The sequence below is a fragment of the Monodelphis domestica genome, chromosome 5 (genome assembly GCF_027887165.1).
Source record: "Monodelphis domestica isolate mMonDom1 chromosome 5, mMonDom1.pri, whole genome shotgun sequence".
In the NCBI taxonomy this organism is placed as follows: Eukaryota; Metazoa; Chordata; class Mammalia; order Didelphimorphia; family Didelphidae; genus Monodelphis; species Monodelphis domestica.
The window spans coordinates 6,915,820-6,941,893 of record NC_077231.1 but is presented as its reverse complement, the minus strand read 5'-3'; the positions used below and the strand labels follow the sequence as shown (position 1 = coordinate 6,941,893).

General features: G+C 48.6%; 2 protein-coding genes across 11 annotated transcripts in view; one reads left to right on the top strand and one right to left on the bottom strand.

Annotated features, from left to right (window-relative positions):
* Positions 1 to 4,237, top strand: part of MOV10L1 (Mov10 like RISC complex RNA helicase 1) — a 77,794-nt gene extending 73,557 nt beyond the window's left edge. The window contains exons 25-27 of the mRNA XM_056797573.1: positions 686 to 823; positions 1,194 to 1,285; positions 1,632 to 4,237. Coding sequence (XP_056653551.1) covers positions 686 to 823; positions 1,194 to 1,285; positions 1,632 to 1,641 — 240 coding nt within the window. The 3' untranslated portion in view covers positions 1,642 to 4,237. The remainder of the gene's footprint in view (positions 1 to 685; positions 824 to 1,193; positions 1,286 to 1,631) is intronic.
* Positions 4,238 to 5,339: 1,102 nt separating this feature from the next.
* Positions 5,340 to 25,812, bottom strand: LOC103096308 (transcriptional regulator QRICH1-like). 10 transcript variants are annotated; one of them, XM_016425571.2, is made up of 11 exons: positions 25,698 to 25,760; positions 24,613 to 24,740; positions 21,056 to 21,167; positions 19,330 to 20,267; positions 15,524 to 15,770; positions 15,105 to 15,259; positions 7,665 to 7,779; positions 7,470 to 7,578; positions 6,972 to 7,123; positions 6,451 to 6,535; positions 5,340 to 6,369 (listed from the first exon to the last, which is right to left on the bottom strand). In XM_016425571.2, exons 4-11 carry the CDS (start codon positions 20,254 to 20,256, stop codon positions 6,177 to 6,179), a joined length of 1,983 nt encoding a protein of 660 aa, XP_016281057.1. In that variant the 5' UTR covers positions 20,257 to 20,267; positions 21,056 to 21,167; positions 24,613 to 24,740; positions 25,698 to 25,760; the 3' UTR covers positions 5,340 to 6,176. The 10 variants fall into 10 exon arrangements, with proteins under 10 accessions (XP_016281057.1, XP_016281056.1, XP_016281060.1 ...); XM_016425570.2 differs by lacking the exon at positions 24,613 to 24,740 and having other exon boundaries at positions 25,698 to 25,812; XM_016425574.2 differs by lacking the exon at positions 24,613 to 24,740 and having other exon boundaries at positions 6,451 to 6,532; positions 25,698 to 25,812.
* Positions 25,813 to 26,074: the final 262 nt, after the last annotated feature.

Genomic DNA, 26,074 nt, shown 5'->3' with positions numbered 1-26,074 from the left:
GGGAGGACCCAGGAACAATAGAGGATGCTGAGAAAGCACCCCGGAGAACTGGGAATGGAGAGTCAGAGGAGGATACTCAAAATAGTTAAATCCTGACTCCTACAGCCTACCCTGCCAGATGCAGAGATATTACACCATCTCTACAACTGGAGAAAGAAAATGGATTTAAATGTTTGGGGGAAGGGGGTGAACAGGTCTTTTGGACACAAGAGAGTCCCAACTAACCACTCCACTCCTTCCCTTCTCCAATTGGCTTTGCCTTTACGATCAGATCACCTTCACCAGCATTGCACCCTCCAAATGTCTCTCCCAGGCAATGTAACTGAGTATGAGAGGTAGCGAGCCCTGGGCCCACGTGGGGTCAGGAGACAGGATCAGGTCCCAGTCCCACTTGTCCTGGATCAGGCCGCCTCCACCATCACTGAGGGAGAGATACGGCCCTCTGGAGCGTAGCCTTGGCCCTGGGCTGCCTTGTGGCAGTCATGGCACTGTAAAATGACCAGTAAAGGTTCTTCTATCCAGAAAACTCACTGCTGCTCAGGATCAAAAGCTTTTATTTGGAGCTCATGGCTTGATGGTAGGAATCTGTCCCCCGCCCTTTTTTTGGCCCTGACGTTCCCTTTGCACAAGGCATAACTGGTGCTCATCCCTCGTTCATCTTCCTGGATTTTGGGTTGAATTTTAGGTACGGTCAAATGAAGACAAGTTTGAGGATGATCGATTTTTTTTGGGCTTCTTGGCCAACTCGAAAAGATTTAATGTTGCAATCACCAGACCCAAAGCTTTGTTGATTGTGCTGGGAAACCCTCATGTCCTTGTCAAGGTGAGTTTCCAGAGCATGTGGAGTGTCATCTGGCTATTGGAATGGGTAGAGAAGGGGAGGGGGAAGGAGCCAAGTCTGGGGATGGATCTACCTGAAGATACTTATTGCAGACCTCTGGGATAGGGATTTCCCAACCAGTCTAGCCAAGCTCCATCTGATTTGACGGTTGCAAAGTAACTCTCTTAGCCTGGAGACAGCTGAGTAGTGCTGGAGCCTTATTTGTGTTTAAGATTCAACTCTTGTTCGCCAACATTAATCCATGTACTAGTAAGCTCCGTTTGACGGTTGGTGCTGGAAACCTTCTTGCTCGCTCCTTTTAATGACTGGATTCGTGTGCATCTCCACATCGATCTGTTTTCATTTACAACAGGATCCTTGTTTCAGTGCTTTGCTGGAATATAGCTTAACCAATGGGGCCTACATAGGCTGTGATTTACCTCCTGAACTACAGGCCCTCCAAGGGTAAGCATTCCCACAAACAGCTGCCTTGTACCCCGAGACATGGGTGTCCTGTCCGACCCCGAGAGCCACAGACACAACCTCTCCCTTGGTCTCTGCTCGATCTCAGCCAGGACTTGATCAGTCTTCTCTCATTCATGAACTTAGTCGTCAGGCTTCCGTGGCTTCCACTGCCTAAGGCTGGTGAAACAGTCAGCCAGGCTAAGAGGAGCAGGAAAAGGGAGGGACGGCGGAGGCAGGCCCCCATTTATGCTGGGTCCTTTACTCCGGGGGGAGGGGGAAGCATCCATTCCTTTCTCTGCGAAGATTCAGCTGCTCTCCTCTCTTGTCTTTTCTCTGCTGACCTCAGCCAGGACTAGGGCCGAGATGGGCCTGTGCACGCTTTCTCCACTGCCGCTGAGCCTGGCAGCTCGAGCGTGAGACGAATCATGAGTGTCTCCATCGGCAGGAAATGGCAGATGGGCCCCCGGTCTACTGTTCCCCCGTTTATTTCTGCCTCCTCTTGCCGGCCACCAGTTGTGGGCTTTTGGCCTCGTTTTTGTGGCTTCATCCACAGTCAAGTAGCTGGGCCAAGGGCGCCGAGGAGTGTGGCGGGCGCCCCTTCCTCCCGGCCAGCACTGCCACTTGGGCAAGTCGTGTCAGAAATGAGCAGCTGCTCTGAACGGTGCTCTCGTCTCCGAACGCGTTCTGTTCAGCCTTTACAAATAAACACAATCACAGGAGCCTGGTGAGCCCCTTGTGCATTCTGTCTTACCTTCCATCACAGAATCATGTTAGAGAATTAGAGTCAGGGAGACCCATGTTCAAAGGAGGCCTCACACACTGACTAGCTCTGCTTGTCTCAGGTTTCCTCAGCTAGAAAACGGGGGTGAAAACAGCATCTACCCCGTAGGGCTGATGTGACGGTATAGCCACGAAGTGCTTGGCACAGTGCACATAGTGGGTGCTTAAAATGCTTGTTCATGAAGTGACTTGGAGAGGAATACCCAATGCACATTGGATAGCGCCCTGGAGGAAGCTGGCACTAACATTTGTGACCCTAGACATCACCCAGTCTCTTCTCCCTCCCAGGGTGCTTGTGAGGCTGCCAAACAAGAGATTTATCAAGTGCTTTGCCCACCTGGAAGTGCTGCAAATGATCAAGTTTACTCTTTCAATGTGAGGTGGTTGTTATTTACTAAGTATAATTAGTAATGATGTGAGATAAATAAATGAAAAATTAAGAAAGTATTTATTATATAGGATTAAATCATCATAAAGTGAGCAGAGCACAGAGCCAGAGAGACCCACACCTGCCCCACTTTACCAAAAACCCAAGCTCAAAAAGAGCCCCACGGCCTCCGTGTGTAAAATGAGGACTGCGGACGTAACTTAAAAGGATGCTGGGTAAATGTAGTTCAAGTGCAGCAAATTTCTATTTGCACAATGTGAAGCACCGAGTTTATTTTTTAGAATAAGGAAAAATCAGTATTGGACAAACCAGAGAAGAGAAATTACTTAGGAAAGAGCCCAACAGGAAGCTCTTTCCTGAGAAAACTGGAAAAGACCAATCTGGGGTAGATTTAACAAGCACTTGTGTCCCAGTCCCTGTACTGAGTTTCCCAAATATCTCACTGGATCCTCACAAGAACCCTGTGACAGGCAGGTGCTGTTATGACCCCCATTTTAGAGGTGAGGAAACAGAGGCCAAGATGAAGTGACCTGTACTATGGTCAGGTAGCTAGGAAATGTTGGGTCACATTTGAATCTGGGTCTTCCTGATTCTAACCCCAAGGTTCTACCACCCTGTGTCCTCTGAGCTTCCTCTGCACTACATAAATGATCCATGCCAAGGGATGTTAGCCACAACTGGTGCTGGGGGAGAATTGGGGGCACACCCTTCTCAGACACTCATTGGCTCTGGGATGCTGGGCAAGTTTCCTCACCTTCCTGAGCTTTGGTTTCCTCATCTGTAAAATGGGAATGATAATAGCAACCTAACTGAGGCTTTTGAAGGAAACACAAAGAGCCTCATGAACCTTTCCTCTAACTGACCATTTTGATGATCTGATGTTACAAAATTGAGATGAACAAAATTAACTATGAATAAGAAGGGGAAAAGATAATGGGGACCATGTTCTCACCGCCTGTGTCTCGAGTCCAATACCCAAAATAAGGCAACATCCCCCATGTGGCAGCATTAGGTGGCCAAGTAGATGGAGAGCCAGGCCTAGAGATGGGAAGTCCTGGGTCAAATCTGGCCTCAGACACTTCCCAGCTAGGTTAACCTGGGCAAGTCACTTCACCGTCATCACCTACCCCTTGCCACTCTTCTGCCTTGGAACCAATGTACAGTAGTGACTGAGACAGAAGATGAGGGTTAAAAAAAAATTGTGAACCTAACACTGACGTTCTACCTCACCCCCACTCACAAGCTTGGTGGGGAAGGTGCCAAGGGGGCTGCAGAGGAAGCTCTTCGTGAATGCCCTGCTGCAGTTGGGAGCTGGTCCAGCCATTTGGGAAGCAAGAGAATTCTACGAAAGGCATCCCAAATGCCCATACCCGGGGACCCAGAGATGCCGCTGTTAGAGGTTAGCGAAATGAAGGCATTCTATCAGGAACTTCCTCACTCAGCCTGCTGGTCACCCAGGATGCCCCTCTGAGCACTGGTCTAGCTTTTTAGCTTGGCCCTAGCCTGCCAGAGCTATGAGAAGCAAGGAAGAAGAGCCCTCCTATCCCAGCACCAAGTGTCAGCTTGTAAGAGCAGGGTGGAAACCACTGCCATTGCCACCTCGAATCCCCAGACGAAGACAGCCCCGGAAGCTGCTTCCAGGCCATCAGATCTGAGTCATCTGTAGCTCTGCATAAAGTGATTAGTGTTCCAGGCACTGGGCCAAGCACGGAAAATACAAGCCAGAGAGAGTCCCTGCCTTCAGGGAACTTGCATTCTCACAGAAAAGGGAACAAAAACTGGAGAGGGAGAATGGTGGTTAAGGCCAGTCCCCCACTGGGATGACCCATTTAGGCCTTCTTCAAAATGGGGGGTAGGGGAGGTTCTAGAAGTCCCCAATGGGAGGAGGGACCCACAGGGGGAGGACAAGATTCATAAAGAAGGAAGGTGGGTGCCCCATAGAGATGATGAATTAAGGCAGAGGCGAGAGGACAAGAATCCAGAGGCCTGTTCTAAAGGGCCAGTAAAGGCTCCATACCTCTGAGCAGAGCCCATTGGCTTGGTGACGAGAGCATCTTCCCAAGTGGCCTTAGGGGAGGTGATATATAGATGAGCCTATCGGTAGGGTCCAGGGAAAGGGTTTTCTGACTCAGGTTGAACATGAAGCTAAAAGGGGTGAGGTTAGAGGCTTTGTGGCAGGGGCTTGGACAAGCCTGTGCTCCCAACAGGCCAGGGGGTGACTGGACCATCACAGTAAGTAGGTGCATTCGCCTCCATTCCTGAAAAGCCTATATGACAGGCTGCCTCAGGGTGCACACACAGGCCCGATTTACTTAGTCGTGGTCTCTTCCTAACATGGTAGCCCCCCGAAAGCCAAGATGCCTTCCCTACATTGGGATGCTCACATTCCTCCATTCACAGTTCACTGGGAGCAAAAGGATCGTCAGCCTTCCCTTGTCTGGCACAAAGGAAGCACTCCTCATGCCTGGTTGGTGGCATTTCCAGAAGCTTTGGAATGAAGGATGCTGGGGATGGCACTAGACCAAGGCTCTGGGCGAGGGCAGAGTTCCTGGTGATGTCTAGGCAGCTGTCAGAACTTTGCCTTTGTGCCCACTCCCAGCTGTCCCCTTAGATGGGGAGGGGCCTCTCCACCCCAAAGACTGCAGCCACGTCATCACTGCCACAGAAGATTAGGGGCACACACACACCTGTCCCAGGGGTTTCTCCCTCATCTAGGCCTAGACAGCCCCCTGTGATATTCCCTGTCCAGTCCCCCCTCCCCACCGGTTGGGCAGGATCCCTCCTTCCAAACCACTTGAAGGGTATTTGGGTTTATTCACTTGTGGCGCATCCATCAGCTCTGAGCAGGGACATCTCCATACCGCAGGTGCTTAATAAATGCATGACTGATTGAAAGAAAAACTTTATTTCCAAATCAAAGGATTCCATTTGCAGGGGCAGAGCCTGGCATTGCCAGACTCCTCCAAAGGGATTTGTCTCCCAAAGAGGCATTTATAAAAATAAGTCAATCTCCCTGCAAGACTGGGCCCAGAGAAGCCGGCCAATGGGAGAAGGCTGCCCCAGGGCAGCATCCTGCGCCTGTCTGAGGTAAGGTTGTACATCGTGCTCAGCTCTTGCTAAATGGAAGCCTGGTGATGAGGCCCAAGTGAGGCTAATCTGTAGGCACCAATCCCACCCTTGGTGGGTGGCTCCCTGCCAGCTCAGGCACTGTCCTGCAGCCCCATGAGGCAGGGGTGGTACGAACAGGTCTCTCCCTTCATCGTTGCTGCCCCAGAGCCAAAAGGGACCCATCCGTGCCCACCCTCTGAGGCGCCACCACCCCTAGGGGAGATGGGCTGCCCTCATCCTGACTGCCGAGATCCTATGGGTGCCAACAGCATTTCTGGCTGCCTGCGGCCCAGCCGGCCTCCAGGATAGAACCAAGTCAAGCCGCCTCTCCCTTGCCACAATTGAGACTCAGACTAACACGTGGTGCCCACCATCACTCCCAAGCCCTCATGTACCAGTGCCCCCAAACAGGAAAAAGCCCAAATACGGTTCTTATCCAGCTGAGCCAGTAAAATCTCATGGAACCACTGAAGAGAGCAACTGCTCCAGGCTGGCCTACCCTGGGCAGTGGTGTTCCACGCTCCTCCCAAATGACCTTTCCAGCCAGGGCTGAGCCGTGGAGGGAGGGAGGGCGGGCATGCATCTGTCTGTCCGTCTATCCAGCCAGGGCACCCCTCACCGGGAAGCAGGCACGTGGGGTGCAGCATGTGCCTCCTGGACCTCCCGGACCATGAGGATTCGGGTAAGCATCTGCTCCATCAGCTCCACGCCCACCGGCTGGCCCGAGTACCAGATGGGGCTGTTGGGGGCCACAACGAGCTCCGGAACCAAGTAGAAGGCGTCACTGGGCCCTTTGGCACTCTGCGGGCTAGAAGGCAGGAGAGTGAGTGCAAAGCCCACCCCTCCCCCATCCCAGCCCAGCATCAGGACGGGCCACCTCCGGGCTTACCATTTAAAGCGGTAGAAGTCGTAGAGCTTGATGGGGCACTGCAGAGGGTTCTCGGGGTTCTCCAGCTGTTCTCCATACATCTCTTCTGTCACAAAAGGGGAGAGAGGAACCCCAAGGGTCAGTCAGAGGAAGCCCACTCCTGAGGCCTAGGAAGGCACGTGTGATCCCCCCTCGGGAAGCTTCTGGAAGCAGAAGGCCTGCGGCAGCAGCCCAGCTCCAGGCACTCGTGCCAAGGAGAAGCCCTGTGCCAGCCCGGAGGTGGCCTCTCTGGCCCAGGCAGGCTGGCCGGCAGAGCGTCCGCCCATCTCCCTTGAGCGGCGGCAGGGCAGGGGGCGGGTCCGCACACGCGGTCAGTCGCCTCCCTCCCCCAGGTGCACACGCACAACTCCCTGGGACGGCCAGCCAGGCCGCTGCTTGGCTTCAGCCCGCTGTGCCAGGGAGAAGGAAGACTGGCCGCCGGGAGTGGCACCGCAGCCCAGGATCGGCCCCTTCAGAAATGGGCACACGAACAGGGTCCCCACCTTTCAGGCCACCCAGAATCTGTCCATAGAGCCGAAGGAATCTGACGGTGGGGCTCTTGTCTTTGCCCACGCCGGCATTCTTCCGGGTTTGCTTGAGCACTTTGGAGAAGGCCAGCTGGGAGTGCTGCTCCACCGTCTTCAAGATGAAGTACCTGCAGGGGCAGAAGTCGCTGGCGCCCGGGGCAGGCCGGCTCCCCGCACCCACTTCTCCCACCTGGCAGCACAAGAATGTGCCCTGACGTTCCCCAGCACTAGATGTCAGCCACATAAACAGAAGCTCTTTGGGGCCCTCGATAATTCTGATGCGAATAGAGACCGGCTTGGGCGGTCTCGGGTCCCTCCCAGCTCTGACAGCTGCCCCCGAGTCTGTCCCCGTGTGAATAAGGGAAGCACAAAGGCAGGGAGGACGGATAAAGTCCTGGAGGGCAGAAGGAAGGCCGGACAGCTTCTCCTGGGGCTCCTCCCCCCCCCATACCCAGGCAGCAGTGGAGGCCTTACTTGGTGTTGAAGTACATCAGGGTGAACAGGAGTGTGCTGGGCGAATGAGCTCCCAGCTGCCGGCAGTCCCACAGCATCTGCTCCATGATGCAGCTGGACAGGACGCGCCCTGTGAGAGACCCCGGCCAGTGAGGGGGGGCACCTGGGCGCCGCCCCCCGCCCCGCCCCGCCAGCCCTGCAGCCACAGACACTGACCCAGGGGGCTGACGCGAGGGCTCCATCCTTTCATCACCTGGTGAAGCCTTTCCAGAAACTTCAGGTAGTAAAGGTCCGTGAAGATGTTGTCGATGCGGTTGTTGTCAAACATGTACTGCGAAGGAAAGCAAAGAAGGCCCTTCCCGGGTCAGTGACAGACTGGCCTCCGGGACGACATCATCGCCGGCCCATCTCGGGAATGCCGCCGCTGGGACACGTGGCCAGGCTCACCTCCTCCAGGCAGGCACTGCGCACACAGCTCCTGCACTGCTGGGGGCGGGCGTGTGTGTGTGTGTGCGTGACCGTGTGACTGATGTGTGCACACACGTGTGGATCAGGTGACATGTGCGACTGCATCCCCAAACACTCCATCATCTCCTCTTCCCAACCAGGCTGGGAGCCCTCTGTGGATGGCGAGTCTAACTCGGCTGTGGGAACGGACGTCCATCCAAGGATGCTGGATGCAGGAAGGCATGGAGAGTCCAGGCTGGCATCACTGTGTACACCTACTGACTTCCTAGATGGGAGACCCCAACCCCGGAGAACCAGAGACGTTGCACAGGAAGCCCTCGCAGGGCACAAGCATCTGGTTTCCAGTGGAGTACAATGGGAAACGGGTTAGGTTCGCAGCTGGAAGACCAGGGTTCTTACTCCCTGTGTGACCTAGTCCCTTGCCTTGCTGGACTCTGGGGTCTCTAAGGTTCCCCCAGTTCTAGATCAAGAATGCTGGGTGCTCCATGAGCTGAGGAATTGCCCCAGTTTCTGCAGGAAGAAAGAGAATTCCTATATGAGGCTGGGCCAGGCCAGACACTCATCATGTTCCAAAGCTTCCCAACCAACACCAAGTGCATTATGGGAAAAGATGAGTACAGGCTGTATCCAGACCTTTAAGCAGCAGCCTTGTGCCCAGGGTCCAGGCTTCTGGCACAAGGTGGACTCTAGATGTCAAGGCTGCTCTCCTTTGCTGGGTCCCAGACTGTAGCTGAGCCTCCCAGAGTACAAGCCATGCACAAGGGCCAGCAGAGCAAACCACATGGGAAGAATGCCCAACACGGGCACTGAGGCTCCCCTGAAAGAAAGCAGCCTGTTCAAAAAGTCCTCTTTTCAACTGGGACCAGGAAAAGCTTGGCATCCACTACCTAGCAAGGATCCAGCATTCAAGTATCCAGGGAACCAACAGAAACCTCTAAGACACAGTCACTGCCAGTGAACAAATGGTCAAAGGATATGAACAGACTATCAGCAACCACGGGAAGCATGGCGAGGCACTGGGCTGAGTGCTTTGCCATTATTTCATTACAATAATTATCTTACTGACTGGAGCCAGAGTCAGGATGGCGGCTTAGGAGCGGCAAAAGCCAAAACCTCTCTCTTTCCAAACCAGTCTTTAAAAAGTGCTTCAAAAAGACAGGAACCCAAACCCAACAACAAGACACTGCGGAACACAACTTGAAAGGTAGGCAGAGAGAGTCCATTTTCATGGAATAAGGTGAGGGACCAGAAACAAAACTGCCCACAGAAAAGTCCAGGTCGGCCACCCCACCCACCACTCTGGGTTCTGCCATTAGAGGTAGGCTGATTTGGGGATCCCGGGACAGAGATTGTGGAGGAGCACCTCAGACACAACCTTTGAAGTCCTATGCCCTAACAACAGCTGGTAAAGAGGACCAGAGGTCTATCTCACTGGGAACCTTTGAGCCTCAGCAGCTGGCTACATAACAACAGCCCCAGGGCAGATTCCCTCAACCAGCATAATCCGGTAAACCAGCAGAGGAGAGTTTACAGCCCACAAGCAAAAAAAAGAAAAGAAAAAAAGAAAAAAAATTGTAAATAAAAGGGGCAGCTGGGTGGCTCAATGGATTGAGAGCCAGCCAGGGTTCAAATCTGACCTCTTCCTAGACATTTCCTCGCTGTGTGATGCAGGGCAAGTCACTTAACCCCCATTGCCTAATCTTTACCACTCTTCTGCCTTGGAACCAATACATAATATTGATTCTAAGGCAGAAGGGTAATTTTTTAAAAAATGTTAATAAAATAACAAAAGCCTGAGAAAATGAGTAAACAACAGAAAAAGAAGGTAACTATCAAAAGCTTCTAGGGGGAAAAGGCCAGAGAGCAGAACCAGAGGATGACAGAATACAAGGAACTACAAAAGCAAAACCTCAAAAAACATGGAAATTGTGCTCACACTCTGGAAGAGCTAAAAAAGGAATTCAGAAATCAAATAAGACAGGTTGAAGAAAACTGGGGGAAAACTGCTTAAAAAGCAAAATTGCTCAACTGGCAAAGCACAAAAATCAAACGAAGAAAACAGTGTCCTAAAAATCAGAAATGAACTGCTGGAAAAAGAGGCAAAAAAATCAAAAAAAGTGACATGAAAATATGAACCAAATGGAAAAGGAGAATCAAAAGATCATGAAAGAATTCAGGCTTTAAAAATTAGAATTGATGCCCAAAGGGCTTTAAAAGAATGTATACCCTTTGACCCAGCAATACCTCTACTAGGTTGGTACCCTAAAGAGATAATAATGAAAAATGTTTGTACAAAAATATTCATAACCTCATTCTCTTTGGTGGCAAAAAATTGGAAAATGAAGGGGAGTCCCTCAACTGAGGAATGGCTGAACAAATTTAGGTATATAATAATAGTGAAGGAATACTATTGTGCTATAAGGAATAATGAACTGGAGGATTTCTATATAAACTGGAAGAAACTCCAGATGCAAAGTGAAATGAGCAGAATCAAGAGACCATTGTACACAGGAAGTGAAATACTGTGGAACAATCCAATGTAGTGGACTTTGCTACTGCAAGGTAATCCCAAAGGATTTATGAGAAAGAATCTACATTAAGAGGAAAAACTGTAGGAGTAGAAACAGAAAAAAAAATATGACATATCATATGTTTACATGGATATGTGTTTGGGGTTTTGGTTTTAAAAGATTGCTTTATTGAAAAAATGAATATGGAAATAGATATATGTGATAATATTTGAATAACCCTGCAGAAGGGCTTATTGGCTCTGGGAGTGGGGAGAGAAGAGAGGAGGGAAAGAAGATGAATCATGTAAACATGGAAAAAATTTTTTTAATTAGAATTGGACAAATAGAAGCTAATGAATTCACAAGACATCAAGAAATAATTTTTTAAAAGAATGAAATAGAGGAAAATGTGAAATACCTCATTTAAAAAACTGACCTGGAAAATAGATTCAGGAGAGACAATTAAAGAATTATTGGACTACCCTAAAGTCATGACAAAAAAAAAAAAGCCTAGACATATTACAAGAAATTATCCAAGAAAACTGCCCTGACATTCTTGAACAAGAGATTAAAATAGAGATTGAAAGATCCATAGATCACCTCCTGCAGTAAATCCCCAAAAGACAACTCCCAAGAATGTTATAGCCAAGTTCAAGAGCTACCAGGCCAAGGAGAAAATAATGCAAACAACCAGAAAGAAACAATTCAGATACCATGGAGCTTCAATCAGGATTTACATAGGACCAGAAGGCATGGAATATAATATTCCAGAAGGCAAGGGAACTGGGTTTACAACCAAGAATCACCTACCCATCAAAACTGATAATATTCTTTCAGAGGATAGTATGGTCATTTAATAAAATAGAAGATTTCCAAGCATTCCTGAAGAAAAGACCAAACAGAAAATTTGATGTCCAAATACAAAATTCAATAGTATATTCAAGTATAAAAAGGTAAATAAGAGAAAAAAAATTAAGAGCTTCAATAAGTACAAATTGTTTACATTCCTATAAGGAAAGATGATATCTGTAACTCTTAAAAATTGTTATCTTTATCATAGTAGTTAAAAGTATACATAAAGTAAATTGTTTAAGATATGTTAAAAGAAAAATAAAACTAGGGGGAAAAGAAAAAAATGGGAAGACAAAGTAAATTATATACTATAAGAACTAGATAAATCAAACCAAAAAAAATTAGAAAGAGAAGTGAATGAAATTTTAGAAAAATTAAGAGTTTATATATATATATATATATATCTGGAGAAAAGTAAATAGGGATAAAAAGGAATATACCTTCTTTTTAGCAGCACATGGTACATATACAAAGATGGACCATTATAATAGGGCATAAAAACATCACAACCAAATGCAGAAATAATAAATGCAACCTTCTCAGATCATAATGAGATAAAAATTATAATCAATAAAGGTACATGGAGAGGCAAATTAAAATTTAATTGGAAACTAAACAATCTAATTCTTCAAAACTGGTAGGTCAAATAACAAATCACAGAAACAATCACTGATTTCACTGAAGAGAATGACAATGAGGAAAACAACGTATCAAAATTTATTGGATAAAGCCAAAGTAGTACTTGGGAAAATTTATATCCCCAAGTGCTTATATCAACAAAATAGAGAAAAGGGAGATCAATGAATTGAGCATGCAACTAAAAGAACTAGAAAAATAACAAATTAAAAATCCCCAGATAAAGACTAAATTGGAAATCCTAAAAATCAAAGGATAAATTAATAAAATTTGAAAGATAAGACTAGGAGCTGGTTCTATAAAAAAAAATTTAATTTGATTTAAAAAAGAAAGAAGAGAATTAAATTATCGGTATCAAAAATGAAAGGGGGGATTTCACCTCTAATGAAAAGGAAATTAAGGCAATTATTAGGAGCTATTTTGCCCAATTATATGTCAATCTAGGTGAAATGGATGAATACTTTTTAAATTATAAATTGCCTAGATTAACAAAAAAGGAAATAGAATTAAATAACCCCATCTCAGAAAAAAAGAAATTGAACAAGTCATCAAGGAACTTCCTAAGAAAAAGTCCCCAAGGTCAGATGGATTCACAAGTGAATTCTATCAAACATTTAAAGAACAACTAATCCCAATACTATAAAACTACTTGACAAAATAAGCAAAGGAGGATTAGGAGTCTTACAAAATTCATTTCATGACAGATAAAATACTGATAATCAAGCCAGGAAGACCAAAAGCAGAGAAAGAAAACTACAGACCAATCTCCTTAATGAATATAGAAATCTTAAATAAAAGACTAGCAAAAGGACTACAGCAATATATCACAAGGATTATTCACTATGATCAGGTGGGATTTGTGCCAGGAATGGAAAACTTTGGTTTAAAGAAAAACCATCCACATAATTGACCATATCAATAATCAAGCTAACAGAAATCACATGATTCTCTCAATAGATGCAGAAAAGGCTTTTGACAGAATGCAACACCCATTCCTATTGAAAACACTAGAAAGCATAGGAATAAAAGGGCCTTTCCTCAATAATTTTCTTATTGGGTCTCCCACATCAACCCGGGGGGAGGGGGAGGGGGAAGTACTGTATAGTTGTTAATCCTATTTTATAGATGAGGAAACTGAAGCAAATAGCAATGAAGTCGAGGTATCACCTGGCTAGAAATGTCTAAGGCCTGCCTTATACTTGGCTCTTCACTTGTACTTGTATCTTGAACTTGACTCCAGGCCTAGTGGTCTATCCACTGTGATGCCCCCAAAGGTCCCAAATGACCAATAACAGGATAAATGCACATATGCATAACTCATACCTAGCAAATTGGCAGAGGGGAAGAACAGCTGGCATTGGGGGCTGGGGCAAATCCAGTTGTGACCCAGGCCCTAAGGAGAAGACCACACAGGGCCACAAGACATGAACAAAGCAAAGAATGGGAAGGCCTGTGCGCCCCAATACAAAGGGATGTTGGCAAGACCAGGAAAACACAAGGCCTATGACCATAATTGTGGACGCCAAAAAGGCTATGACAGCCAAACCCTCTAAAGCAAACGTTGTGAAATCAGAATGCAAGAGCTTGGCCCCAAAGAGGAAACATAGTAGAGTTCCTCATCCTTCTTTGTGGACAAAGTGGGTGGCACTGGTGGTGAGACCTGGAAGAAAATGGCGGTTTGGTCAAGATGGTTAGTTTGAATGAACTGGGATTTTTTTCTTGTTATTCTTTGCCATGAGGGATTGCTACCTGTGAAGGGAATAGGAGGACTTCTCAGGATACATAGAGAATGAAGAAACAAGATATCCTTATTTGCAAATTTAAAGATCTGTTTAAAAAAAAATCAGTAAAAAGAGGTTCCCCAGTGACTTGAACCCTAGTAGGAGTTTGGGGAACAAAAGCAGACAATTTACCTACAAATATAACTGAGTCGAATGTTTGGGCCCATCAGATGCGATTGCTCTCTCAGCACCTGGGGCTCTCCGACCTGTGGCACCCTCTGAAGAATTGTCAGACTCGGCGTTGGAGGGGTCATCCCCTCAGAGGCCAACAAACTGCCCTGCCAGGTGTGTGCCAGGCATGGGGGATGCAAAGCCAAAAAGGCAGAGTTCTGTCTAGAAAAACCAAGAGTCAAGTTGGCAAACACTGATAAATGCCTGTGAGCCAGGCCCTGGTCAACAGAGTGCCCCAGCCTCAAGGAGCTCCCAGGCTAATGGGGTGCCAAGTAGCACAGGGGCTGATCCCTCCCTTCACAGCCGCCTTCACAGGCCACTTCTCTCCCTCTCAGATGTCCCCATTTCAAAGGCCTTCACCCTGAGTTACTCTATAGCCCCTCAAATGCGGTGCCCAACCCAGAAACAGAACTCCAGCTGACTAGGCACAGGTCTGGATGGGGGCCGGCGACAAAGCATCACTTGCCTCTCTAGGCCTGGTTTTGCTTCCTCGGAGGGACAGGATGGGTTGGATTTTGTGCCTTCTATTTTAAATGTTTAATTGATTGCTATTGTTGACTCAAGTCTAACAATTGAAAAAATCTTTTTTCCATTTTTGAAGTTCAAAATCAAATCAAGTCCTAATTCTCCAACTTCACTAGATCGAAATCTGTGCCTTTGATTATAACCTCTGGTGAGTTAATGTGGCCAAAGGAGCCAGATGCCACATTACCTCTGAAGGAGGCATCTGGGGACCTTGTAGTGGCTATCTGGCTCACACTAGCAGGGAACACCCAGCTGTCCCATCCATCCCTGCCCCGAACTCCATGTAGCTTTTTCGTAATCCACATCTGCCTGCCCAAAGGAACAGTTGGACTTGCTTCTGTCATAGGAATTTGGAAGAACAACGCTTTCCCTTCCAAGACTCCAAATGGCATTGGGGCACTTGCTCAGACCCTCAGCTTGGTGTAGGAGACGACGCATCCTCATCCCCACCCCTGGCAGTTCAGAGTCTGGCCATCCAACGCTCCCTCCTTGGCCATGTTATTGTTCACATCATTAATGTCAACAAAAATGGCAGCAGTTCCTCAGACGGGGGGAAGACTGGGTCAGGATGACAGAAGCCCCTCCATATCTAGCCCATCTATACCATAGCAGGATAGGGACCACAGGCTGGGTCTGCCAGGGTGGGTTCCAGCCCCTCCAGTCAAGCCAGCCTGAGCCCCCCCTTCCCACCCTCAGAGAGCCCACCTCCTCACCTTCTGAATGCAGAGGAATAAGTAATAGAGTACGTCTGCCTCATAACTGGAGCCATCTGGCCTCCTGGCCTCCCGAGTCATCAGGCAGAGGCCTTGGTTGAGCTCGGCTATTGGCACAGAAAGGACGTCTTCCTGGAAAAGGGCAGGTTTCCTTCCTAGAACACCAGAGAGCACCTTTCAGTCAACCTGAGCCTTCCTTGCTGACTCCCTCGCTTCAGTAAAGCGATGCTTCACTGTGTGGAGTGGATCTACTCCACCCACAGCTCTGATCTCTTCCTACTGAAAATGGACCAAACCCACTGCCAGCTCCAGGCCCTGCCCCCATAGTAGGTAAATCTGAGTCCAACTGGCCAGGAAACTAGAGCCCTTTGCCCAGTACCCAGCACACAATAGGTGCCTAATAAATGCTCATTAACTACCTCCTCCAAAAACAAAGAAGTGCCCTGTCAAACATGGGTGACTGGGCAGAACCCGAGGCAAGGAAGCATCCCTACTTCCCACTCCTTGAGGGTCCTTTTCAGCCTTCTTCAGGATGCCTTCATTTTTGGTTTGGGCCCAGGTCCTCCAGAATGCAGCTCCTTCTTGGGGCTTGAGAGTTGATGGTGGGGCAGAGTCAGTCTCGATCAGGGAGCTTGCCTCAGGGAGACAAGGCAGCTCAGCTGGGGGCTGTATTCAAACAAAGGAACATGCAGTTGGTGAAAGCCCCCAGAGATGGCCCAAAAGGTCATCGACCTTTTGGGAACCCATTTTTAAAATGAAAACCTAGGGAAATTCCGTCCCTAGCGAAGGGAAAATGCATCCCAATGCAAACAACATTCATTTTTAAAGAGTTATAACCATTTCAAGTGTAACATGCTGGGAATCCTGCTCAAGACTCCCAAAAAAAGTAGGACCATGAATCCCAGTTCATTATCCAGCCAGTCGGCTGCTACAGACTGTCTCATTTCCAGAATCATCTTCCACCTCGGCACTGACCCTTCCAAGGACTCCAAGGTGGCCCCATAGCCCCAGGGTACCTGCCCCCCAAGAGAAGAGTCAAGGAAAGGGTCAGCTTCCAGCTTGTGGCGCTCAAACAAGACAAGTCTCAGGATTCGAATTTTCAACACAATTCCTTTCCTTCCATCACAAAGCCAAGCACTGCTGCTACAAAGAGCTACCATCTAAAGAGTGCCTGAAGGCTTAGTTTCCTCACAATCCCATGAAACAGAGTGTAAGAATTCTATTTTGCAGATAAGGAAACTGAGGCTCAGAGAGATGACATGACCAGTCAGGGCTGTACAGTGAAGCATCGGAGCTGAGACTCATCTCTTAGGCCTCTGGTCCCAGGACTCCTTCCTTCATGCAACCCAGCCTCATCTATCAAGAGAAAACTCATCATCCTCACGGACTGCCCTTCATCCATTCGCCTATTCACCTGCTCAGCACAGGACATCGTACACCACACACTGGTCTTTGAAAGAGCAAAAAGGCAGCCATGGCTAGAGAGACAAGCCCCCCTGCATCATCTACACTGAATATTTGGGGTTATGCTTATGCAAATACAGGTGTCTCCCCCAACACTAGACACACGCCTTGAGGTCAGTTTTATGAAAGCTTAATTTGGGGCATCCTACATAATTACCAGGACTAAGTGCTGGGGTGTGCAGAAATAAAAGCAAAATGGTCCCTGCCCTCAAAGCACCAACACACGTTTCTGCCTGTGGAGGCCAACGACCAGCAGAACCTCAACGCCCAGCCACTTAATGCTTGCTGTTTGACTGAGAGCACCTGTTTTGCTTATTTAAGAGGGGAAAAAGCAGTACTAGAAACTGAATCAGCCCCAGGTGGAGTAGCCTAGAACAAGCATTTTCTTTGCTTATTTGCTGCTTGTTAGTCCATTCGCCTTCTTAAAAGCTAAGGATTTCAGGGGTTGTTTTACTGTTTTGTATATTTATCAGTTCATAATGGAAAGACAGAAAGAAGAAAAAAGAAAGCCAGGTGTGGCACACTGTCTCCGAATGGACCGTGAACAATCCTTACAAAAACATGTGGGGCTGGTAAAAAGGAGGCAGACACAGACAGATGGGCAAAGAAAGGGGGAGACACAGAGAGAGAGAGAAAGAGACAAATGAATGTCTGCTGAACTGAATCAATCAATCAGAGCCCAGAAGCATCGAGCCCAACTTAGAGCTATGCATGTACTCACATACAGATAGAAAAGGTTAGTGTTTAGGAAACCACATTTTTAAAATGCTGGAAAAGGGAAGATCTATTTGGTTTAAAATGGTCTGGCCAAATTGGCTGGCCAGAGCCCAATCTTGGACCTTAGTTGCCCATTTTAATAAATGACCTGAGGTGGTGACGTTTTTTTTTTAAACTAAAAAAAAACAAAAAGGAAATAAGAGACTACTTAGAAAAGGATGAATATTTTTACCAAACAGAAGAAATCACTGCCAACAAAATTCATGGGCTTAATTCTACAAAGACAAAAAGATTTCATATGGCCAAAAAAAAAATCCAAAAATTTTTAAAGGCAGGAAAAATATTTTATTAATTTCTCTGACATCCAAAATCTATAAGGGGACAGCTATCTATCCCCAATAATATCTAATCCCTAAGAATGCAGTTATCAAAAGAATATGCCTTAGCAAACAATTTGCAGAGTGTTTGCAGAAAACAATAAATGTTGTTCACAATCTCTAATCATCTAAGAAAAGGCACCAGAACAGCAAAAAAGTGGCAAAAAGCTATTAAGTCCCAGTGTTGGCAGTGATTGACACATTGTTGGTGGTACTGCAGCACCCAGCAGAAAATGTGAGGCGGGGAAATAAGGAACCAAACCGATCCTATTTTCCAGTTATTGCAGCCAGAGCTTCATTCCAAAATATAAACAAGAAAAAAAGAACCAAAGTGTTTGTGGGTGTTCTCTTTGTAACCACAGAAAAAATGCAAATAACACATCCACCAAAGGGGCAGAACAAGTGGGACATGATGGCACGCTTGTGCCCCTGTCTATGCTGAAGTGACAAATGTGAAACCAATGTGAGGAAGCTTCACAGAAGACCTGTAAGCACAAGAACAGTGGCAGAAGTCAGGCCAAAGCACTTGCTGGCTCATGAAAAGTTGTTCTTCCTCCTTAAATACTGGATTTGTAAGAAATGTTTTGCCCCTAATTTTTTGCACCTTTGTTCACCTGCTGTTGTTGCCAGTTACCTGGGGTAGGTTTTCCACATTTACGCTCATGATACTTTTTTTTAAAAAACCCTTGCCTTCCCCCTTAGAATCATTACCAAGTATTGATTCCAAGAGTGGTCAGAGTGGTAAGGGGTAGGCAATGGGGGTCAAGAGACTTGTCCAGAGTCACCCAGCTAGACATCTGAGGCCAGATTTCAACCCAGGACCTCCCATCTCCAAGCCTGACTCTCAATCCACTGAGCCACCAGCTGCCTACTATGATACATTTTTTAAAAAAGAAAAAGGAGCCACAGGCTCACGGGTTCAGCCATCAGCTCATCCTGAAAGGCTGGCATCCCCCAAGAGCACCTGTGCTGCCACCAATCAGTGCTCCTTCCTGCTCAGCTCTCTTCTGGGGGCTGTTTGACTATAAATACAAAGCCTTCCCTGGGCACCCTGGACTCACCAACCCCAAAACCCAGGGCTTTTCTACCTTTTCTGCAGGGCCAAGCAAGAGGCCTTTTCATCAAGGAAGGATCCCACATGCAAATTCTTTGGGGATAAATCCCCACAAAGGCTCCCCCTGAGAAAAGCACCCTCACAGCCAGGCAGCTCAGTGGATGGAGAGCCAGGCCTAAAGATGGGAGGTCCTGGGTTCAAATCTAACCTCAGACACGTCTAGCTGGGCGACCCCAGGGGCAAGTCATTTGACCCTCATTGCCTAGCCCTTACCACTCTTCTGCCTTGGAACCAGTACACAGCATTTTTAAAAAACCCTTACCTTCTGTCTTAGAAGCAGTTCTCAACATTGGTTTCTTCATCTGTCCCAGGAACTCGCCCCACCAAGTCACACTGCTAGAGTACCGCCGCCCCCCCAGTGAGCCCCCAAACCCCATGGAGGAAATGACCTGAGACAGCAGGTCCTAGCGTTGGCTGAGCCCAGGGGCCGGAGCTAGTGACGAGAAGCCGGTTGTGCCGGTAGGAGCTAAGGTTCAGCTCCTGGCTCTGACAGATACAGCCACTCTACCCCGCCTGGCCCAGAAGCACCAGGTCCAATCAGGGAAACACTTACTAGCATCTGCCCAGGAGCCCAGTATGGAGCTGAGAGGCAGCTCCTTTCTCCCACTTGGCCCAAAATGGGGATGGGAACGCTGGTGTCTACAAACTCCTCTGGGAAGCTTGAGGAAGCGAGGGCAGACGGGGTCTGAATCCTCTTCCTGGACCCTGACCTGTCCGGCAGGTTCTCAAGGCCTCCTTCGAGATCCATCAAGAATCCTTCCCCGGGCAATGCCCTCCCAGGAAGCCCCTCGTAGACAGCGGGAGAAACAGGAGGAAGTGGAATGGCATGGGTCTCTGGGCCAATGCCAAGTGTGGGGAAAGCTGACCAAGAATCCACACTAAGCAGCTGACCCATGGTGGGGCCAGGGTCGAGCCCATGGTCATACAGCTGACTGCTGTCCACCGTCAGCAACTCTGGGAGGAGTGATGCCCCGAGGAGCGGCAGGGGGCTCTGGGACAAAGGGGGCCTCAGCAGGGAAGGGTTGTCCCTGGGCAAGTCGAGCTTCCTTCTCTTCAGAGGCTGGGAAATGTCCTGAGCACCAGGTTCACCATCCTGCTGCATCTGCTTTTCTGAGGGAGGCCAAACAGCCACATGCAGCTGCCCCAGAGTGACCTCCTGGCCGGACGGGAACCACCGAGGTGGCGAGGAGGGCGGACAGACTTCCAAGGAAACTCCCTGGGCCCCTCCTGGATGAGGCAAGGGCAAAGTGACAGATCGAGCCAACTCCAGGAGAGAATCTGCCACGGCCGTGGAATCGATGTACTCGAGGGGTCCTTCTGGATAGAACGAAGCTGAGAGATGGCCAGACTGCTGCCCAGCCTCCGATCCCGGTGCAGAGAAAGTGGCCAGCCACTCAGGGAGGGACTGCTGAGGCATCAGGGGGGCTGTCATCCTGACCGGGTCCTCAGAAAGGACAGAATTCTCCAGGGAATGCCTCATCCTCTGGGCAACTGAAAACAAGCATGGAGAAGAAGAGGCTTAGAATCCCCATGTGGGGACCTCCCACCAAACCCCCTCAAGCATGGGGCATTCATAAACAGAACTGCGTCCCTGCAGAGGCCACTCCCTACTCTAATGGCGGCTCTCCAGATCACAGCCAGCTTCTGCTCCCAACACCCTTTGCTTCCAGATGAATTTGTTACCATGCTTTCTAGTTCTAGAATTCTTCAGTATTTTGACTAGTAGAACCCTGAATAAGTAAGTTAACTTGGTAGAACTGTCATTTTTATTACATCAGCAGAGGTTAAGTGATTTCCTATAGGTCTGAGGCAGACTTGGAACTCAGGTCCTCCAGTACTTGACTTTATCCACTGTGCCACCTAATTGTTCCCAGGGCCCAAGGCCAGGTCCGCTGACTCCAGAGCCAGTGTCCTTTCCTGCCTCTGCAATGTCTTCTGTCCCTAAGATTGAACCATCCTATCCCTCCTTTCTCTAAATGCTTTGAAATCCACACTCTCAAAACAGATGTGCCATGACATCTCTCCCAAGTCCCAGATTTCTTATTCTGAAACAGATTTGGGAGCAACATAATCCCTCCCTCATTTCTCTTTGCAGCTGAGGATCAGAGACAGATGTAGAACTGGTTCTTGGACCTGGAAGGGCAGGCTACCATTAATTCTGAATGTCTGTGGTCTCTTCCAGCTTCTCAGACTAACACGGCAAAGCCCTCTCTCACCCAAAATTCTAAATCCCATTCTCCATTCCTTCCCCTTACTCCCAAGCCTGAACACACACTGACCTCAGACATAAGTCGGCAACGTGTGCCAATCAAGAAACACTTCTGGAGCATCTAAGCCAAGTCTTGAAGTCTAAGAGCCAGTCAGAGCCCCCACGGGAGCTTGCCATCAAGTCTATTGGAGGAGACAACACAGAAAAATAAGAACATCAACCCTGGTTCTCAGGAACAGCAATGGCCAAGCCCTCTGCCACAGAACTTTAAGGTGGGCAAAGCTGTGACCTCACAAACAGTCCTGTGAGGCAGGAGAGGCTGGCTCGCCAATTTGCACACATCACAAAGCACTCTGTGCTGACCTGCCACCAAAGGTATCTGAAGAAAGAAAGAGGCCAGCCTCTGGGTCAAATCAGGAGAGAGAAGATGAGCTCTAAGGCTCTTTTGAGCTTTTGACTTGTGCTGGAACTTGGTTTTCACAGTGTCTAAGGGCGGGACATTATCCTCTCTACAGCATATCAGACCACCGACACTGAGGAGGCACTCACAACTCCTGGACTTTCTAGCCCTGGTTCCAGCCTCATCCTCCTTCACCCTTCCAATTCCCAAAGGCACTGTTTCAGGGTCCCCTAGATCTCCTCCAAGGCAAACAGCCTCCTTCCCTCCTGAGTTGGGTCAGCACATTTATGAAGCACCTACTCTGCACTGGCTCTTTGCTCTGCTGGCTGCCCCCCTTTAAAGAAAGAGCCTCAGTGTCAGAACTGAACCAAAGACTCAAGGTATCACCTGTCTGCCTCAGGGGGGAAACTGGACCTCTCCAGATTCAGTCTGAAATGTCCTGAGTTCTTCTGTCTTGTCTCAGCTGACTCAGTAAACTAGCATAAACACAGAGACCTTTTCCACATGTACTATTATCTGCCAGGCCTGCAAGCAGTTCAAATCTGGCCTCAGCTGCTTCCTGGTGACAGGACTCTGGGAAAGTCGCCAAACCCTGTTTGCCTCAGTTTCCTCATCTATAAAATGAACTGGAAAAGGAAATGGCCAACCACTCCGAGATTGCTACAAGAAAACCCCAAAATGGGATTACAAAGAGTGGGATTAGACTAATTTATTACCCACATTACTTGGCTCCAGCCACCCCTTCCCTGTCTTCTACTGGTGAAGCTAACTTTTGGGAAGCCAAATATTCCATCCTATTAGATCGAGCCTATTGTTCCAGCCCAGCAAGAGCTTTTTGGATCCCACGTGTGACCCTGTGATAAGTCTGGCTCAGCCACCCCTCCCCACTTTGTGCCACCTGCAATGCCAGCAAAATCTTAAGTGAAGTCACTAATAAAGTTTCAGATGGGTTAAATAGCATGAAGCCAAGGGCAAAGAGACTCCTTTAGAGACCAGCCTGGTCTCTAATACCAAGCTGGTATTCAGCTATTTCACTGAGCCCACAGCAGCTCTCCAGCTTGTCCACAGAAGAGCACTGAATAGGGCAGCAAGGGACTCAGTGGGTAGAGCCAGGCCTGGAGATGAGAGGTCCTTGGTCTAAATCTGGCCCCAGACATTTCCTAGCCAAGTGACCCTGGGCAAGTCGCTTTACCCTACTGCCTAGCCCTTACTGCTCTTCTACCTTGGAACTGATACTTAATATTGACCTTAAGACAGAAAATAAGGAAAAAAAGAGAACATTTAACAAATATTTAACAAAGCCAAATATTTCCCCAAAACCTGCAGCACCCAGGAACTCTGTCAGAGAAGGAGAGGAAGTCTGCCTAACCTAACTCTGTTGAGCTCTGCTGGCCCTCTCTCAGAGACCACCACTCTCTTTTCCATCTGCTAAACATAACTTTACTCAGATGTTCTGGAATTTGACCAGAGAAGTTCAAAGGCCACAGTCTGCTAACTCTGTTCACTTGCCTTTAAAAAACCAGAGCAGCAGCCCACTAGTCTTTCTCCAGTCTATGGACCCTTGGCCCTTCCTTCAGGTGTTCAGGAGATGGGAGCTAACTCCAGGGCATGTACTTCTCTTCTATTCCTTGTGACCATGGGAAAGTGGCAAGGGGCCTGACTGATGTACCCTCCATGTGATTTACTAATGAAGGATGGGCAGAGCTGATGGGCCTCAGCCAGAGCGCAGTCAGAAATGAAAGGAAAGGTCAAGGCTGACAATCAAGGTCTGGAAGGAGGCATCCACCCAGAGGGAGATGAGTAGCAGGTGTGGTCCTGGTGTGGTCATAGGGGCTAAGTCATCTCAGCTGGGGCTATGGGCCCAAACTACAGAAGCTGCCCTCTCTAAAAGGCCCTGGAGCTCTGGACTGATTTGTTGTTCCCCTTCAGGGCCTGCTGCCTATAAGATCCCCTCATGGGGCCCCAATGGAAATAACCTGGAGCTGGTAACTTCATTAACTGCCTGCAGTCCCTGAGCCTGTTCCACAGAAAGAGGAACCAGGTTTCCTGGCCCCAGATTGTCCTTGGGGCTTGTTCTCAGCTGCCCTTATTACATCTACCTGGGGGGTGGGATGGGGGTGGCACCGGTAGGGGTGCCTGTGAGGAGAACATCTTCTAAAGCACAAAGGGTCACTGCAACACGAGTTTCATCCGCTGTACAGGCCTTTCCCACCTTCAAGTCCAGGTGCAGGCACCATGAGATGAGCAAAGCCAATAAGCCCCTATGGAAAAATGTTCTTCCTGCACACTTCAACCCAAGGAGTCCTCTTGACAGCCCAAAGGGGACACCCTCCCTGCCATACTCAAAGCTGTTTAAGACATGTGGGGTGTGGAGAGCCAATTGTTCCAGCTCTTGGATGTCCCCTAAAACTTGGTGGTCACAAGGCCAAGGTTCAAAGTCCTCAGATTCCAGGTGCTGTCCAGACAGTGACTCAGCCAGAGTGCCTTCCACACCCACATACGACCAGCATGAACTGGCCCAATTCCCTCAATGCCATCCTGATGCAGCCCAAACCTGAGAGGCGACACCAAAACACTATTATACCTGTGGACAAGTCCCTTGTGACCTCCGTTGGAACACGAGGATGATACTAGAGGACCTTTAAGTTCCCTTCCAGCTCTAATCAATGATCCTAGCACCTTTGATAATGGGGAACTCCCAGCCTGCATTCCACTTGGGGACAATTTGAATTGTCAGAAACCTTGCCCCAACACTACTCTTGAGAATCAGAATCAGACTAATCCCTTTCACAAATAATAGGTCCCTTGGACTAAGGCATCTCTCTCTCTCTCTAGGTGCCAAGGCATACCCCAACATAGCTGCCCTATCTCAATGCTTTCATTCATTTAAAGGGCCCTTCGAAACTCACTTTGCCCAACAACCTGCTGTTTCCTGCCAGGTAAATGAGCATTCAAAAAAAGAAACAGCCCAAACACAAAGAGTAGAACAAAAGAAAAGATTTCATTTGCTCTTCTATAGGAGACTCCCAAGAGTGTTTAAGATCTAAGGCCTCAGAGCAAAAGGCCTTTTCATTTCTGCATAAAACTGCGGGGGGCCTCTGAAAGTTTAGCCTCTTGGCCAGGTTTTACAGAACACAGAATTGCTGAATTTGAGCACTCTAAGAGAGGTTAGAGGTCACCTGGTTCAACCTATGCACTGAGGGAAAGGAATTCCCACTATGACATACCCAACCAGCAGTATGATGAAGAAACAAGTCCAAAAGGGGGAAGGGACTTGATCAAGGTGTCTCCGGAAGTACCAAAGCCAGGAGTCTAATATACATCCTTTATTCCCAAATCCAGTGATATTTCAAACCTGAAATAAATACACATCCCCTGACTGTCAAGAGACTTCCCACCTTACAGGCAATTATAGCTGGAAACAAGTACTTCAGCCCCCACTGTGTACTTGGGGACAAAACTCCTGGGGGACTCCAAAACATGAGTCCCGAAGCACTATTTTAAACCCTTACTAAACCATACTAAGTACTGACAATACAGTAGAACAGTAAAGGTTAGGCAATGAGGATTAAGTGTCTTGCCTTTAAAAAAAATTTTTTTTTTTTAAACCCTTGTCTTCAGGCTTAGAATCGATACTACGCATTGGTTCCAAGGCAGAAGAGTCGTAAGAGCTAGGCAATGGGGGTCAAGTGACTTGTCCATGGTCACAGAGCACTTCCAAACAGGGAGCTTGTCACCACTCATTTGCTGTTCGTTTTATCTGCTTTCTGCATTCAGACTGCTACACTCATGGGACTAGAAAAGCAGAGGCTTCTTTCAAAGGGGGAACATGCTGGTGAGAAGGCATAAAAGCGGGGAGAGGCGACCCGGCGACAGAGGAGATAAAGTGATAGAAAGTGTCAGGGAAAAGGTGACAGCGAGAAAAAAGTGACAAAGGAGGAAAGTCACAAAGAGAAAAAGCGACAAAGGAGGGAAAATAATGGGAGAAGAATGACCCGGGGGCGACAGAAGCTGAGACTTAGAGCAATTCCGCTTCAGGTCAACCCCACCGCCCCATCCGCTCGGGTGCCCGCACCCTCCCCGCACCCCCAGCACCGGCAGGAGGAGGCCGGCAGACGGAGAGACGGACGGCGGAAAGACTGGGGCTGGAGACATATGGAGAGACGGAGACAAGCAAAGACAGGGAGAGAGACGAGCACAGACGCGCCCCGACTGTAGGCCTCTCTGTGGCCCTCAGGGTAGCGGCTTCCTGTGCTCGTGGGGTCTCTGGCTCGCGGGGATTGGGGGGCCAGGGAGGGTCTCAGGGCGTCACCTCAGCTCCGGTCCGACGCCACGGCCACCGCCATCTTGTTCGCCCGCTTCTTCTCGCGGACTCCCACCCCCTCGGCTGCTGACCAATCGGTTGCTCTAAACTGCGCCAATAGGCAGGGCCGGGGAAACTTCCTCAGCCAATCCACATCGCCCGCTCAGAGAGAGGCGGTGGAGGGGCTGGAGCGTAAAAGACTGGGCGGAGACACCATAGCCAATCAGCAATGGATTCAAGAAACGTGCCTGGTCACGCGGAGACGCTTTGCCCAATTAGAAGTGGTCCCCTGGCGCGGGGCAGAGCGAAGGGGTTCTTACATCCAATCACCGGCGACTGGAGGCGGGGCCAGGCCTTTGGCGGGCCGGTGTCCGTGAGCTTCAGAC

Coding starts and splice junctions, on each gene's coding strand:
- LOC103096308 (XM_016425570.2), bottom strand. CDS start 20,256: ATGAGGCATTCCCTGGAGAATTCTGTCCTTTCTGAGGACCCGGTCAGG. Junction 7,780..15,104: donor TATTCCTCTGCATTCAGAAG/GTGAGGAGGTGG, acceptor TTTCCTTCGCAG/TACATGTTTGACAACAACCG. Junction 6,536..6,971: donor GATTCTGGGTGGCCTGAAAG/GTGGGGACCCTG, acceptor CTTTTGTGACAG/AAGAGATGTATGGAGAACAG.